We start from the raw sequence: 16,968 nt of genomic DNA, 5'->3' as shown, positions 1-16,968 counted from the left end.
GAGTGCTAGTGGGTCACGAGTGCATTCTCCTTTCCCTGAGAGGTTTACTGTCGCCCAACCTACAGTGTGAACTGTCAAGTCAAGTGAAGGCACTTGCCTGCAACGTTTGTCAACTTGATGACCTTGCGACCGTTTGCAGAACAGGGGTACTAACCTCAGTACCCTTGCCAAACTCAAAAAATGATGGTTGCTATTTTCCCTACCATTTATAATCCTAGTCCTAATCCCTTAAAACAAGGACATTTGTTCATGTATCTGTAAAGTGAGTAAATGTTTGGGGTTTCCTTCATTCAGTGAAAACACACAGTTAAACAGATTGAAGCAATCCTGTACGTCTTCAAGGGGTATCTAGGTAGCTCTGCCAACTGAAAGAAAGTGGGTTAATTGAATGAACTTAAACATTTATAACACATGCACACAACTCTAGGGACTCTTTTTTTTTTATTTATTTAACAAGGAATGATGCGTAAGACATGTTGTATATTAATTCTGCCTGCATGCAGCAGCTAGTTCTGTATAAATCCTATTTAATCACCTTTCAATATGAATAACAAAAGAGGTTTCCTAAAGCTAATAGAGGATCTACTAGGATTTTAGTCAATAACGCCTCAAGGTTATCGTACAATGTTGAAGGTTACAAGAGACAATATGGGGTGTAATATGAACTATCCCAAGAAGGATTTTATATTGAGTAATCACAATCATTGAGAAGTAAATCAACATGCACAATCCTTTATAATGCTATATAATGTTCAAAACACATTGTTTACACTACATATCAAATTCCTTTACAATTTTGGTCGGACGTTGCTGTGTTTTCATTAGAGAGAGTATACAGGGTAATCATTTTTGTATATATTTTTATTACCAAAAATATCATTAATTTAAACAAAAAAAAATGATTTAATAAAAAAGCAAGTGTTTTATGTTGCCTCTTCGTGAATTCGTTTTGGGAACAGGAAGTACAGAGTAGATTACTAATTTAATATTAATCAATTGTTCAACATTTGACAGACGGGTGTTATCAAGGAAGAGGACACTTAACACATATGGTGTTAATAGGGTTTACTGGTTAGTATGTCTTGGTATAATTTAGCTTTACTTAGAAAAATTGGTTAACGTTTCCAGTGGGGTTGTTATTCCTACTGTTAGTAAATCCCTGTACCTCATGTTTCTAAAGAACCATGCTAGTCTTAATTGGAGCTTAACATGGGGGCTTGGGAGCTTTCAATAAACCTTCTAATAACTCGGACAGGATGGTTACAGCACATGCAAACTCCTTTAAACAGCAGTCTTGTACAGTATATGCGTGTGCTAGGGAAAACTTTGTGTTGCCACCGTTTCATGTTGTATTGTCAAACTCAAGAAAATCTCTTTGTATAGGAAGATTACAGCTTCTTATGTGTATCCTTTTATTAAGACTTGTTAATGATACTTGGTTTAAATTTGTTTGTGGTGTGGAAAGATTGGTCTAATCTAGTGGTTACTGCAGAGGCCCAAGAGCCTGGAGATCGCTGTGCTGGAATCTCAGCTCAGACACACACACAGAGTGACAGTCAAGTCACATGACAGCTACATGTTTCTGGTTTAAAAAAATAAAAATAAAATAAAAATAAAAACACAAGGTTAAAAACACAGGGGAGCACTGGAAATCTAATACTGAAATGTAGTTGGGTCATCTGGTTTATATACAGTACTTTCTGCAAAAATCAATCCACAGTCAATTTTTTGCACCTTGAAATTGTAGATTCTTCACAGGTTTCACCCCACAAGGTTCAAAGATCTAATGGTCAAAACCAATTTTCTACTGAATTAGTATGGGGAATAAAAATACTTCAAGTGCCATTAATTAAATTGTAGTTCCATAATATTGATATTCCAAAAAGTAAATATTTCATTTTGTGTAAGTAATGACAGATGGAAATAAATAGTATGTACATTAACTATACAATGACATCAGTAGTGCAATCAGTGCCCCTACTTGACATGTAATTTAAACGCTTGCTGGACTTCAGAGTCTGTATTTCCTATATGCTGTACATATTTGCACATTATTATCACCAGTAAATTACTAACCTTTGGTCCATTTACTTATTTTAAACCATTAGGAACATTAAGATAAGGGCCCATTGACTTCTGGTGAGAAAGTCATAAAACATGACTGCATGCTTGTGTCCATTTCCATCTAATCAGATTGACAGACATTTACCATAAAATTGCTGCCAGTAATGGTTTAGTAAATTTGATGGAACATAAATTGTGTACTGTATGCCATTATCATGTAAATGTGAGCATTCTGTGATACAAGCAGACACAGTATATTGATTTGCACAAGGAATGTCTGGGGTAATTTGTAAAGGAGTCATTAAATCATGTATGTCAGAGAGAGAGAGAGAGATTGAAGGGAGGCTGTATTGGTTAGTGTACACATCTCTGTTAGTATAGTAGGACTGAAATAAAGTGCAATGTTTTTAGAACACGTAATCCATCACTGTACATATGTCCTGAATGGCTATAGGCTAGCTAAAGGAAAAATCAGTGTAATGACACCATTGCAGTAAATTATACATTAATCATTTCTACAGGGATGTTTTTTTTAGCCAGCTTTTGTGCAGATACATTCTTTGCATTTTCACATCAAGACTAGTTTTCTCCCAGAGAATAAATCTAACCAAGCAACATGTGTATTTTTTTACTTTTAAAAATGCCCTACAAGACCCAGCATCAAGTAAAAGACATTGAATTATTATTTGTTTACTTAGCAGATGCCTTTATCCAAGGCGACTTACAGAGACTAGGGTGTGTGAACTATGCATCAGCTGCAGAGTCACTTACAACTACGTCTCACCTGAAAGACGGAGCACAAGGAGGTTAAGTGACTTGCTCAGTGTCACACAATGAGTCAGTGGTTGAGGTGGTATTTGAACTGGGGACTACTTGGTTACAAGCCCTTTAACCACTGGACCACACATATAAATGTTCAAAAACATTTACTTGTGTTTATTTGCTTTTGTACCATTTTCGCAAATCTAAAACTGCTTGGGGGGTGGGGGGAGGGGGGCTAGGGTCAAAAAACAGTGTTATTGTATCAAACTCGTGGTATAGTAACAACAGCTTTAGTAGAAAGTAATATTCAAATGAAATTTGTTAATAAAATCAATCCGTTATGCTTTGAAATTGAGTCGATGATGTTGTTAATGAACGTATTTCTCACTTCCTGTCTCAACGACTAGATAAGGGGAACTCGTTGATCAAAAAGCATGTTAACAAGATAAAGAAAAATGAATGGACGCATAATTTGGTGTTATGGAAACTACTGGCATACAGGGAGATGGCTCTCCCAAAAGCCAAATGGAAATAAAACATAATGGGAACATCTATTTTGTGTATAATTTGTAAACTTAAATTTAAAATTGTGCATTTTGTCATGCAGAATGGACATTTATTTAGAACACTTCACATAAAAAACGCTGATTTATGATTATCTGGCATGTGGATAAAAATTGGACGGTGCAGATTAAAAAAAAATTAAACCCCACTAGTCATTTACCCTCATTCTGGGGGATATTTTGCCACAGCTTACGATATACAACTCTTAAATGTGCATTGTGCAATCTTTTTTGGTTAAAAAGAAAAATACCTTTTTTTTTTGGGATGGTTGTAATTTATTTTCTTATGCTGACATGTACTTTTGTATGCATTTTAGTAAGTGTGGGGGGAGTCTGACAACGTTACAAATACGGTTATGCAAAATCCATTTCAATGATCTCGATCATATTCCTAGTGCATCACTGTGTGTCCTTGTACGCCTGTTCTTCGTTCTTGTGTGGATTAGACACAGGTGTTAAAAGCCAAGAACGCATTGCAAATCCGCAATCACCAAAGGAAACTTTATTGTAATATCTAATATGCTGTTTTCTATACCAAGATTTCATTTACTCTTAGGTTTTTATGTGTATAATTCAAATAAAATCTACAGTAGAGGTCAACTGTCATATAAACGTATGTATCCAGATAATGTATCCTTTTCCAAATGCAAATGAACCCCTGATAAATTATGGCAATTAACGTGGCTTTCCTTTTAAAAATTCCCAGGCAAAACAAAAGAAATAGTTGCAAGAAGAACTGCTCGTTAAGATATTAAATTATTATTTGTTTATTTAGCAGACGCCTTTATCCAAGGCGACCTAACAAAGACTAGGGTGTGTGAAATATGCATCAGCTGCAGAGTCACTTACAATTACGTCTCACCTGAAAGACGGAGCACAAGGAGGTTAAGTGACTTGCTCAGGGTCACACAGTGAGTCAGTGGCTGAGGTGGGATTTGAACCAGGAACCTCCTGGTTACAAGCCCTGTTCTTTAACCACTGGACCACACAGCCTCCTTATATTAACATTATTTTATACATTATTATTGCACTGTATTATATACTTCAAGAAAGAACAGAGCAACAATTAATAGCACAACTCCCATTCGGAACTTAACAAAATACTGACATTATATCAGATTTTTTTTTTTTAATCTAAACGTTTGCATATTTAACTTTTTTTTCCTTGGCTACGTGGCCTGCTGTATCTACAGCTATTTACACCTCTGAAAGTCTTATGTCTAATGCATGCAAATTCACACATTCTGGGCCCATCACGTTACCAAATGAGGGTAATGCAAGTACAAGTCTAGCATTTACAATACTTATGGATAAGAGTACAAGAACCTTGCCTTGATCTGTGCTGCTGGAGCCAAGGCAGCCTGCTAAGTCTTTTTGTTTCCAGCTATGTAACAGGACACAGCCTTCACCCTGCTATTTACAGCACAATGTTGACTGCATAATCACTGAGAGATACTTAAATGGTCTCAAGCAAAGACTTGCCTAGATGTGTGTATTTCTACTACTTGTATTTCTATTTCCTTTGTGATATGCTTAGAGGTCCCACATAAGGCCAAATTCTCCTCACATCCACCTTGCAGTCAGTTATGGAAGATTTTCAGACAAAGCCCCAATACAATCAGAGTCAGTAAAAAGTAGGTCACAGAATTTAAAGACATAGACAGCAATTCGAGCCTCAGTATTTTTAATCTACTAAATAAATACACCCTTAGGGCACTAAAGATGCAAAGGCTTTAATGTACTACCCCAGAGCAATTTACACCTTATCCCCCCAATCCTCAGGATAGCAAATCACTGCTGTGCTTTTACTTGCTTTTCTGAAATAACAATTAGGTTACAGATACAGTAACGGACCCCTTCTGGCAAGACGGTAAATGAGAAGCTCTACAACTTCTAGTATAATATTCAAAAACCACACTACCCTTTGGTGTAGGAGACCAGGAGGTAGCCAGTTCATGGGCAACCTCACTTAGCAACCAAATAGTAAAACGTAAAACTTGGATATAAAAGTTTGACACACACACACACACTACAAAGTTAATTAAGAAAGAGGCATATCTTAATTTACTGTAATTCTAGTAGTTACAGAAGTGCGTTGCTGTAAAATGAATACATTTCTGTTGCACATTTGTTTAGCAACACAGCACTGGACAGGATGGGAAATAAATAAAATAACCTGCATGCAGTCCAAGCAGCAGGTTGGAATTCAGGTTATTATGAACTCTAATACTTGCTCCCTTATGAGTTTCTCAAAACAGTTTTCTTAATGAAAATCATTAAACCCGTGAAGACTTTCCGCCATCAACAATTATGGAACTAATTGAATACAAAACTTCCAACAATTAACATTTTGTGGTAAGAGATTAACTTTAGCAGTGTGGAGTAGTGGTTAGGGCTCTGGACTCTTGACCAGAGGGTCGTGGGTTCAATCCCTGGTCAGGGACACTGCTGTTGTACCCTTGAGCAAGGTACTTTACCTAAATTGCTCTAGTAAAAATCCAACTGTATAAATGGGTAATTGTATGCAAAAATAATGTGATATCTTGTAACAACTGTAAGTCGCCCTGGATAAGGGCGTCTGCTAAGAAATAAATAATAACATGTTCACCCAGTTTTTGAATGTGATAAAATGCACTTGTTGCTGTTTTTTTTTTTTTTTTTTTAATATATTATATATATATATATATATATATATATATATATATATATATACACACAATATGTACAATTATTATGCAATAGTGATTTATAAAAACATGGAGGCCAACAAATTGGCTACTTCATTGTATAAACCGAAACTCCTGCTGGAGGAGTGTTGCAACACATTCAAACTTTACCTCCACAAAACATACAACTTGTGTTCTCTTGCTTTTATTGTCAGCAAAAACAACTAGTAAATACCATAAAATGACATTAAAAAAAAGCTTGCAGTTGTACATAACAAACATTTACAAAATTCCTTGATAATTCAACAAGACTTTAGTGTCAAAACATCCTAGATAGAAAAAGTCATGTCAAATTCCCTTTCATTTCACATGCCGGCTCAAAACTTGATACCACCACCTCTCCGTCTTCAAAAACAAAATCCCCCCCAAACCACTCTTACTGGACAGGTGTTAAGCATTCCTGCTTTATACAATATGAAAGCTTGTCATACATCCCCTTGAAGAATGAGAATTACAAGTGGATATGGCAAAATTGAATTAAATAATAAAAAAATAATCTACAGTATATCCATAACTTTTTGCACGAGAGCATGTCTAACAAGAATTGGTCTAAAAAAAAAACAAACGAAAAAAACACACATTTAAGCCCTTGACAGTTGGTGTCAAAACAGTATTTTAAGGGCCAAACATTTTCACAGTTAAGACACAGGCTCTTCCGTGCTAAACTTGATACATTTGGCTACACTTCTAAAAACTGTTGAACTGACAACTAATACAGCAAGGCTGTATGGAGGATGGTGAGCTATCAATTACATTTGCACCACTTCGTCTCCAAGGACATGGTCTTAATCTTGTGCTTCTGTTTATCATATTACACATTTAGATTGGTTTCAAGAAAGACAGAAATTGCTGCTTGGAACAAAGAATGTTAATACTGGAGTAATTTAAAATCCCACACCTACTTGCAGCATCTACAAGGACCAGTAGCACCCCTAGCTTCGGTTTTTCTAACATGTACATAGTAATCTTTTGCTGTAACCAAACACAAATAAAAAAAAATACAAAAAACAACCAACATTTCAGTGCCAAGGCAAAGAGAACCAAGGTTGTTGAATATGCTTTCTCTTCATCCTGTAAATGTAAACTGCTATACCCACAAATTCTTTATCCCAGAGTATTAGCTTTTAAAAAAAAAATAATAATAATTAAATAGGGTTCTAGACTTGGTTCCTTGGCAAAACTAACTTTAAAAACTTAAAAACACCACTGTTTAAATAAAACAAAAGTCCTTCAGACCGTAGTTTTTTTTTTTTTTATAATATATATAGTACCTGGAAAAAAAAGTAAGAAATCAAGGATCTTATGTCGGTCCGTTCTGGGATTAGTTTAATTATGGCTGATGGATGAATTGATGTTTCGGTCCATTATGAACCTTTTTTCTGCGGAGCACTTAGTTTTCTCATCCCTCTTATCCGTGACAACAGCTCTTTGACGAATTCCTGGGAAACACAAGAGAATAAAATCAGTAAACTTGAACATGGAGGTGTTTTGATGAATAGTAAATGGATTCTATTTTATTTCTTTGGTGAGGGAAGGTAGAAGAACTCCATCAGTTCTCCTCAGTATCGGATCCTAGTGGGACACACAATCAAAGGGCTCTGCTGGTTCATTCAAGGGCTGAACTAGCATGTAAGTTACAACACTGGTACCAACAGAATATATTATTTACAATCCATGTTTAATGCCAGATATGACCTACTTACAGCAAGCATAGGTTTATGAGTATAGGAAGTAGAATATCAGAGCAACGTGCCTTTATACAGAGGGAATCACACTCAGATTAATGATTATCCTACCTAAGGGGTTACAGAATGGCCTGTTTGGTTCCAAGGTCCTACAGGACTACCAAATGGAAAAGGATCTCAAGCAAACCCTGAATTCTGCAATGGACAATAAAGTCTGAACTCATCTCAAGGTGCATGTGTCGTCTCAGTTTCAGCACTGCAAAGGCGGAGGACAGATACAAAGATTGCATACCTAGCCCTGCATTTTATAATGAATGAATTCCATGACAGTTGAAACAGAAATCCCTCTTTGTCTCTATGGTAATGTTTGTTTGTCTTTTCTAAATACAAATTTCTCAATCATAGTCTGTCTCAATAGCAGCAGCCTGAAAACAAGCAAAAATTATCTACAGCTATGGCCACAAGTTTTGCATCACCCTATAGAATGAACTAATTTTGCTTCATAAAGTCAAACGAAACCTGCTGAATAATGTTACATGTAACATATTGAATTGCATACCGTTTTGTCAGTTTTTCATTAAGTAAATGAATTTGTAGTTTTCCAAATTTCAAAAATTTCGAAATCCAACATGAAATACTGCACTACTAGTATGGCTTCCGGTAGACATTTGCAATAAAACGTAGAAGCTTCCTTGATTACATGATGTTAAATAAAAATACCTAAAACTGTTAATATTTTGTTTTCTAAATTAATGTCTCAATCCTAAAATTCTAGGCAATGCAAAACTTTTGTCCATAGCTGTACAAGTAAACTATACAACGACATCTTTAGTAGAATAAATGCCCCGCTTGACATCATGTCATATAAACATTTGCTGGACTTCAGAGTCGTATTTTGTATATATTGTTGTGGCAGGGAGGAAGAGAGCCCTGCTTGTAAACAGAGGTATTGCTATGATTTGGAAGTAATGGTTTGAAATGTATGCTGTATTTAAAAAAGGGAATGGCATTGGTTTGTATTGTGGGGATGTGTTGGGTGGTTTAGGTGTGTTGGTTGGTGTATTTGGTAAACGGGCGATGGTGTTGTTGTGTAGTTAAATGTGGACTGGCAGAGGCAGGGTTAGCAGCTCGTCTCTGCCAGAGAAAACAAAAATTAAAATTTAAAACAGAAAGTAAAAAATTGCTGATCGTGTGGGAAGGAACAGCACGGTACTTGGTTTTGGTGGAGGTATTTGTGTTCGTGATTGTTTTGTTAAACCGTTTTATTTTTGTTCTGTGAGCATTGTTTTTGTTCAAACCCTTAATTAAAATAAAAAATAAAAAATGTATACCAGCGCATCCACCTGTAATACCTGCCTCTGTGTAAGCTTCCTGGTCTGGGGATGTCACTACTCGGCCGTCCTGTCACAGTTGTACATATTTGCACTACATTATTAAGGCTACAATTTTGTCATGGAGGTCAGGGAAAATAATACATTTGAATAAAGTCTGTGAAATCTTGGAAATTGATGAAAAATTTGATAAGGCGCTTCCTTTATTTCTATCAAATGCAGTATGGTCATGCACTGAAAATACAATTCTGCAAGTATCTGTAAATTGTTTGGCTGTGTAGGCACACAGCAGCATTTACGTGTAGCTGTGTAGGCCAGCGAATCAGATTTGTATCTGAGCGAGCAAGCATGTAAAATGAGTGGAGTGCAAACTATATGGGGCGAAGAAAATGGCGACAGAAGTGCGAACAAAGTGGCAAATATCTCTGCTATGCAGAGAAGTAAAAAATATCCAAAAAGGTGGCATTTCATGAAAGTGGGGGCATGATGTTTTGTACAGCATGTAATGTTCCTGTAGATTACAAATGAAAAGCAAGCTGTGACAAACATTGAAAGCGTTTTACATAAAACAGAATCTGCAGCAGGAAAGACAGTAATACAAGAAACAGTGAGTGAGCTGTTTTTTGTAAAGACAGAACAAATGCATCAGAAAACAGAAGTTTAACGACTTAGAGGCTTTCTTTACAACATGCAGTTTCAGAATCACGGAAAACGATTTTGTACTCTAAAGTAATATTTAAACTAGTCAGTAGTCAAAAGCAATAGTCTTTATATTATTGGTTTTGGTGTACCATTTAAAAGCTCTTGTGTATGTTGATATCGCTAAAACTACATTTGGTGATATTTCCATGAATTCTTTGCTGCATCTCGCCCATGAAATGTACAAAACTTACTGTGCCAAAATCGTAGCCTTAATCAATCACCAGTTGTGGCAGGGCGAGGAGCCCTGCACATGAAAAGGGGGCGGGGCAAAGCCCTGCCATGAATATATTGTTTATTTATAGAACGGGGTACCCCTCCGCCCCTGTGCAATTTATTATTTTATATTTGTTTTGTTGTATTATTATTATTTATTTATAAATATGATGACGTAGCTGTGTTTTGTTATTGTTTTATAAATGTGACGATGAAGAGCCGTATGTTTTGTATTGTTTCGCAGCGTCGATGGGAAGCCCCATCCACATTAAAAACCTTGTGCAGAAGGTGACCATCTTCCGAGTTAATTAATTGTTGCGGGAGATGGTCATCTGCATATAAGCCTGCAACTCTCTGCACTTGTGATGGGTGTTCAAAAGTGGAGAGAACGAGAGAGAACGAGGAGGAAAAGGAAAAGAAAAAAATAAATAAACATAGGATCAGTGAAAGCGATCGGCCCAGCCTGACCTGTGTGTTTGATGTTTTGTTTTGTGTTTGTGATTTGTTTTTGTTTGAATATGTATTTTGCTTTGTGAGCACTGTTTTTGTTTAAATATTTTATTTGTTTTTGTTATTTAAATAAATGGCGCATTCCGCGTCTTTTGCACTGCAGTACCTGTCTTTGTTTCCTTCCTGCATCTGGCCTGACGTCACCACGTCAGCCATCCTGTCACACCAGTAAATTAATTATTTGGTCCATTTTTTTATTTAAAATACATTTTTAAACCGATAGGAACATTATGATAAGGACCCATTGGCTTCTAGTGAGAAAGTCATAAAACCTGATCCCATTCTTGTGGCTCTGTTTCCCAAGCTTAATTGTAGGTGATGAAAAACTTTTGGCCATAGCTGTACTTAAGTAAACCTTTTGTATTGGTTAATAAAATAAAATATAAAATAAAAAATAATATAAATGTGTGTATAGTGCCCTTGCTCAGTAGTTGCTGCTTCCATCCCCTAGGGCAGGTGTCTCCAAACCTGGTCCTGGCGAGCTAATGGGTTTTCTGGTTTTCGTTTCAACCGAGAGTTAGTTATTTAATTGCACCAATTATTGACTTAATTAGTCAAGATTAACAGGTGTTCCAGATCTTTAGCCATTGATGACCGACACCTATAAAACCTGAGGATTTGGGGCTCTCCAGGACAAGGGTTGGAGACCCCTGCCCTAGGCTTTAAAAATGGTTCAAAACATTAGGTCATGGAAGCTTAGGAACATGATTTTTTTTTTTTTCGTAAATGGAAAATATTGGTTTCAATAAGTAAAAGGTACAGTATTCAGTTCTCCAGTCTGAACCTCTGCACAACGCTATCTAGTCTAGCACATTGATACGTCTCATGACAAAGGCCCTGTAGGACCTTACTTCTCGATCATAAATTCCCTTGGACCTCATGCTGCCTTCTTCGCTTAAACTGGATCATACTGAAATCACTGACCTTTAATGGCGATGCCTAAACACTGCCATCACAGACACACACCATATTGCTTTTCTGGTTTCATAGCAAGTACTCAGTAAAGCACCAGCAATTCCTTTATAGTGGTGTGTGCATGTAGTTTTATAGTGAATATGTACATTGCTGCGAGTAAAGCTGCTCCTTGTACTAAAAATAAAAAGGCAATAAATAAGTGTCACTGCAAACATCAAATCTTAAACTGCCAAATCTCTTCAACATTTGGGGGAGATTTTCCAAACAGGAATGTTTACATTTACCAGAATGAGAATGCGATGTAGTGCAATTATTGGTTTAAAAGGGGTAGTGAAGAAGTCACTGTAAACCTGTCACCAAGCCTTTGTACCCTTCACATAGAACAGGTCGGCCATTGTGTCCATCGCGATTGTCTATTTTGAGCTTGCAGCTCTGCTGTCTTACAGCGATATTGAAAGACTGCTTAAGTGGAGAACTGGAGCACTGAGGAATCAAAAGCTGACCAGCATCACAAACAGAAAAACAACGAAACAACTTTGCCCTGATGTATAATGCAGTATTGAGAGGTTCATGATGGGGCCAATTTACCCGACATTGCATTTTTGTTTTTCTGAACAGTGAAGCTCAAACAGAAAAAGAACCAACCAAATTGTAAATACCAGAGAGTCATGGTAGAACACAGCTGGGAAAGCACAATGTAGAATAGGCCAAAATCAATCAAACCTTTTTTTTATTATTATTATTCATTTTAAGAAGATTTCGATTAACCATTTAAATAAATAAATAAATAAATAAATAATAATAATCACAATTTAAAATCACCATGTACTGTGAATTCCTAGGTGTGTGTTTATTTGGACTCATTGGTAGGTAAAAAATGCAGCTAAAAAAGATTATATCCTCTTTAAAAGAGCACTCAAGTAGGATACTGTATATTTTGAATGATGCCTTTTCAAGGTGAATTGCCATTTTTTTTCTCCAGTCATTTTTCTAGCTACTGCTTGCAGTTTATTAATTGCTAGTGCAAGAAGCTTGATAACATGCGAACTCAAGCTGTGCAGCAAAATTGCTATGTGTATTCTTTACGCATTCATTTTAACATCATGCATAACTGATATTATTTCAATGTGTAAAACACCCAGTACACAGCTTATCTGGAGCGCTGCTTACACCACACCAAAATTCTCTTGTTGGTATTAGAGTTGTGTTTTTTGTAATGGTTTATGACTGCAGTAATACAGATAGAAACATTCGATGCAGGGCAGCCCGCACCCATCTTAGTCACTTCGGACTCTCTAACTGTCTACTTTCTCTGCCCACCACAAACTGTTTGGAGCAGCAGCGGTCTCTTGGTGATCACTCTCCCTGTTTTACCACTGCTAATACACTCCAATGAACGATGTCTCAGAGCAGTCTAACAACTGTCCTGCCTACAGCGGGTCCTGCTCAACGTGACCCACTATGCCTCTTTCTTTTAGATCCCCACCCCCCCAGGGTTTTAATATTTTATTTGGCAGACGCCTTTACGATACCCAAAAGTGTTGACACTTAGACTCAGGTGGTTCGACTCACAACAACAACTGTAAAACGTACACACTCCCTGTGGCTTCCCTATGGCTAAAACCACCATCTTAAATACTATAGTTTAATTGAATATTTCCTTCCGCCACTGCAAAACAAATTTCTATACTTTGTCTTTAGAAGCTACACAATGGCTGGAGAAAAATATCAGTGCCAAGTAAATAATTGTTCTTATTACTATTGGAGGACTGTACACATTTGCGAGATTTAAAATGAGATTACAATTAGAAACAGAGGATTGTTCTTGCTCGCAAGATTTAAAGCTATACTCCAGTTCGATAGGGAGTATTTACATGCTTGTGGAATTTAAAACACATCTGCAAATGGTGGCAAAAGGAAATAAAATCCCTAAACACACAAAAACTCCAGAAGAATATGGATTTCATTGTGGAAGACAGTAAAGGAAAGACGGTACAATTGAAGTTGCAAGTACTGTTGAGTTACTATACATATTGCAATGAGAATTTTGGAAAGTAACTGAAAACAATAATTTCATACAGTATATAAAAAACCAAGCCCCGAAAAAAAAGTGATTTACATAACTCAAATAACTAAAAATAAGCACCGAAAAATTTAATAAAAATGAAAAGCAGAAGCCCTAATTTTAACACACCGATGTCTGCAATTACCGTAATGCATTTCACTGTTCATACCATATTCATGAAAACATTAACCCGAGGTGGGTTGTCCCTTCATAAAGATCCAATGCAATCAATCTCCACCACATGGCCTTAAGTCCTTAACTATTACTACTGCATGGTCATGTGATCTTGTTCAGCCAATCTCAGCACTTAATTATTGGCCATTTTGTAACTATGTTTAAGGGCACAATCACTGCTAGTTTGTGGCAAAAAGGACCAGGATGAAGAGAAACTTATTTGTGTCCATGGCCCTTGCAGTGTTTCAGTAAATCCATAGACAGAAGCATGCAAGCGCATACTCCTAGCGATGTCCTTGAAGGGTTATTGCACTCATTTTGCAAAAAAAAGTGCTTCTATAAAAACAATGACCTTGCAGCACTGCTGGTAACACAAGACTGTACCCACCATCCTGGTCAGTACAATCTATACACTACTCCATACACAATGCAAAATAATATCTTAATATGAGCCAGCCAGCAGTCAGTCAAAGCTTTTATTGTGAACAACTCTGTAGCAGAAAAGGTACTGTGATGATTGATATAAAAGGGCATGATAGGACATTACTTCAGTTCGGCAAATAAGAAAGGTTTGGTTTAGAGAGCTATGCTGGTTTGATTGCATGCACAGTATGTCAATTTGTCAAGTACAAATGGGCTTTGATACAATTAAAAGGGTCAGGACACAAACTTTCAATGCAAAATCCAGTCTGGTTTTAAAATGGACAACTGGCACATACAGGTTTACAAAGCATCAGGTTTTATCAGCATAAGACACATACTTGCCCATCAGCTAAAGAGCTTCCCTTTAATTAAATGGTAAGACATTTGTCTTTGAACCATGAGGTTACCGGCCCACATCCAGCCCTATTCCATTCAATTCAATGGACTGAGTTGCCAAGCTATTACAGTGGTGCCCTATTGGAAAGAATCCTGGCCCCTGTGGTTGAAACAGATATTTTAATGTCTGTTTTTTTTGCACAATAAGCTAGGTGGAAGCTGACTTGTGTTCACGCCCGAGAACAAGCTTTGATTCAGCAGGAGGAGAATGTAATGGATCACCTCCTAGCAGCTCAATACCAACATCAGCAGAACGTGTACTTGCCATTCAATTAAAGAGCCAGCTCTGTAGTCAAAAGGCAAGACATTCATCTTTGAACTGTGAGGTTAGTGGTGTTTGTCCAACCCTCGCCACTCCATTCAGTTCAATGGGCGGAAATGCCAAGCCATTACACGTGTTAATACTTTGTGGGAAGAGGGGAGAAAGGGTTAAAGGATTGACGTGTTGGAAGATAAAAAATATAAAAAAGGTAGAATGTTAGGAACAAAAACAAGTATTACAATAAAAATTAGGGAAAAAAGGTGCATTAAAGTAACCTTTTTTGTTAGATATGTAATATTACTGTTCTATGGAAGTTGTGTAATATTAAACGTCTATGATCGGTCTGCAAAGCAACTCTACCCTTATAAATGAATAATCCACCATCACAAGCAATAGGACAAAAATGTGAGTACTGCTGTAGCATCTGAAGATTGGTATTAAGGTCAGTGTGAGTTCATAAATGCTTTTGTATCAGTTACCCCCCACCCCCCCACCCCCCACAAAATCATTGGGGAAAAACAGCCCTATATACTGTAGCAAGATTAATGAGTTCAGGGAAGAAATGGCTTTGGACATTTCAATGCTGATATTGCTGAGCTTTGCTACACATGTTCTTATGCACAGAGGTACTGCTGGCTAATACTTTAGGCACTGCAAGGTCAGGTCGTTCTTTAACGTTTCACTGGAGGTCAGACAGATGCTGCTTTCATGGTCTTAGTTAACCTAAATAAATTGGGACACATCTGGTAAAATTATAAGACATCTACTTTTCCGTACCTCCCCACAGTCTAGTACTTCTTTGACAGATGGAAGGCTTCACAACACAATGTCAGCTTTAAAACACCAAATAACACTCAGCGTTTCAGGAAGGCAAGATGAAAATTACAAATAACTGCACACACCAGTGTCAGTAGACGGTCAATGCATAGGCCACAATTATAAAAGGAAGACAAATTGCTACTCCAGACCTCAATTGTCACTCATGTCCTGCTAAAATTCCCACTAAAGCAGTCAGTCATTCACAAGCACCAAGGCTGCTACTGTAATAATTCAGTTGCTCACAGGCCTTGTGCTTTGTTGCAAACTAAAAAACGGGCAGCCACTTGAGGTGGATGCTAGTTCAATTAAATGAATCAAAAACAGATTAAACTTAACAAACATCCCACCGCTCCCCCGTCACATTTTTAATGGCAGGATGGTAAAAACATTTCAATTGTATTCATAAACAGTTGCCCCAGAGCTGGAATACAATACTGTCATTGTATCTCTTATGGCAAAGGTAGTAATATTCAAATGTTGAGGCTGCGGGAAACAGATAAATGACACATTCCAGGTTTACTAGTATGAATAAACCCAACACCACATTTTTCTAAACTTATCATCTAAATATCTCATTTAAAATTACTGGTAAAGAAAAGAAAAAAAAAATACTTACCTCTGTTGGTTTGTAACAGTCTACCAGCGATTCCTAAATATGGAAGGAGACAAAAAAATTATACATATATATTATATAAAAACTGCTTAATCTTACCTTAAAAGCAGTGCTGTATACACTAGTCTTTATTCATTCTTGGTAGTGAAAGAACCACACTTCATGACCCATGCAACTTTATTAAGAATTTTAATTTGTTCTATGCTATCTCCACATTTTTTTCTTGTTGCAGGAGTCTATTGGGGGCCAAAGGCGTTGCTTGCAAAGACTGCTGGGAGATGGTTCAAGAGCTGCCTTTGAGACTATACCAATAGCTGTCTTTAGTCAACACTAAGGAAATTTCTGTTAACAGTACTATTAACACACATTTTACTTTAATGAGGTGTGATTCTTTTACAACTAAGATCATAAAATAAACATATCAGTAATCAATTAGATTTTTTCAATGCTACAGCAGCTGGTTTATATTCTTGTACAATACATTCTTGTGCATAAAGCAACACATTCTGAAACAAAATGAAGCTATCTACATGAAATAGTAGGAAGAAAGTCACATTTAAAAGTTTAAACATGGAATACACTGCATGGTGTAGTATACTAGGCTTTAAAATGTCACCTGTAATTTAATAGCCCTCTCATCTTCACTGGTTGCATCCATAATATCATCAATGTCTATTTCTACTTCTGGCATTTCTTCATCCTTAAAAAAAATAAAGTGCATATGGAACCATGTTAAAAACGTTTG

The 16,968-nt window shown here is 36.7% G+C and overlaps 1 protein-coding gene across 1 annotated transcript in view; it reads right to left on the bottom strand.

Annotated features, from left to right (window-relative positions):
• Window positions 1-6,244: 6,244 nt before the first annotated feature.
• The window catches only part of LOC117410816 (protein phosphatase 1 regulatory subunit 14C-like), a 32,277-nt gene continuing 21,553 nt past the window's right edge, over window positions 6,245-16,968 (bottom strand). Inside the window, exons 2-4 of the mRNA XM_034017660.3 lie at window positions 16,840-16,923; window positions 16,227-16,259; window positions 6,245-7,554 (exon numbers count right to left, since the gene is read on the bottom strand). Of these exons, the coding sequence (XP_033873551.3) occupies window positions 7,480-7,554; window positions 16,227-16,259; window positions 16,840-16,923 (192 nt within the window). The 3' untranslated portion in view covers window positions 6,245-7,479. The remainder of the gene's footprint in view (window positions 7,555-16,226; window positions 16,260-16,839; window positions 16,924-16,968) is intronic.

This window comes from Acipenser ruthenus, chromosome 6 (assembly GCF_902713425.1).
Source record: "Acipenser ruthenus chromosome 6, fAciRut3.2 maternal haplotype, whole genome shotgun sequence".
Classification (NCBI taxonomy): domain Eukaryota; kingdom Metazoa; phylum Chordata; class Actinopteri; order Acipenseriformes; family Acipenseridae; genus Acipenser; species Acipenser ruthenus.
This window is presented reverse-complemented; position numbering and strand designations above follow the sequence as displayed.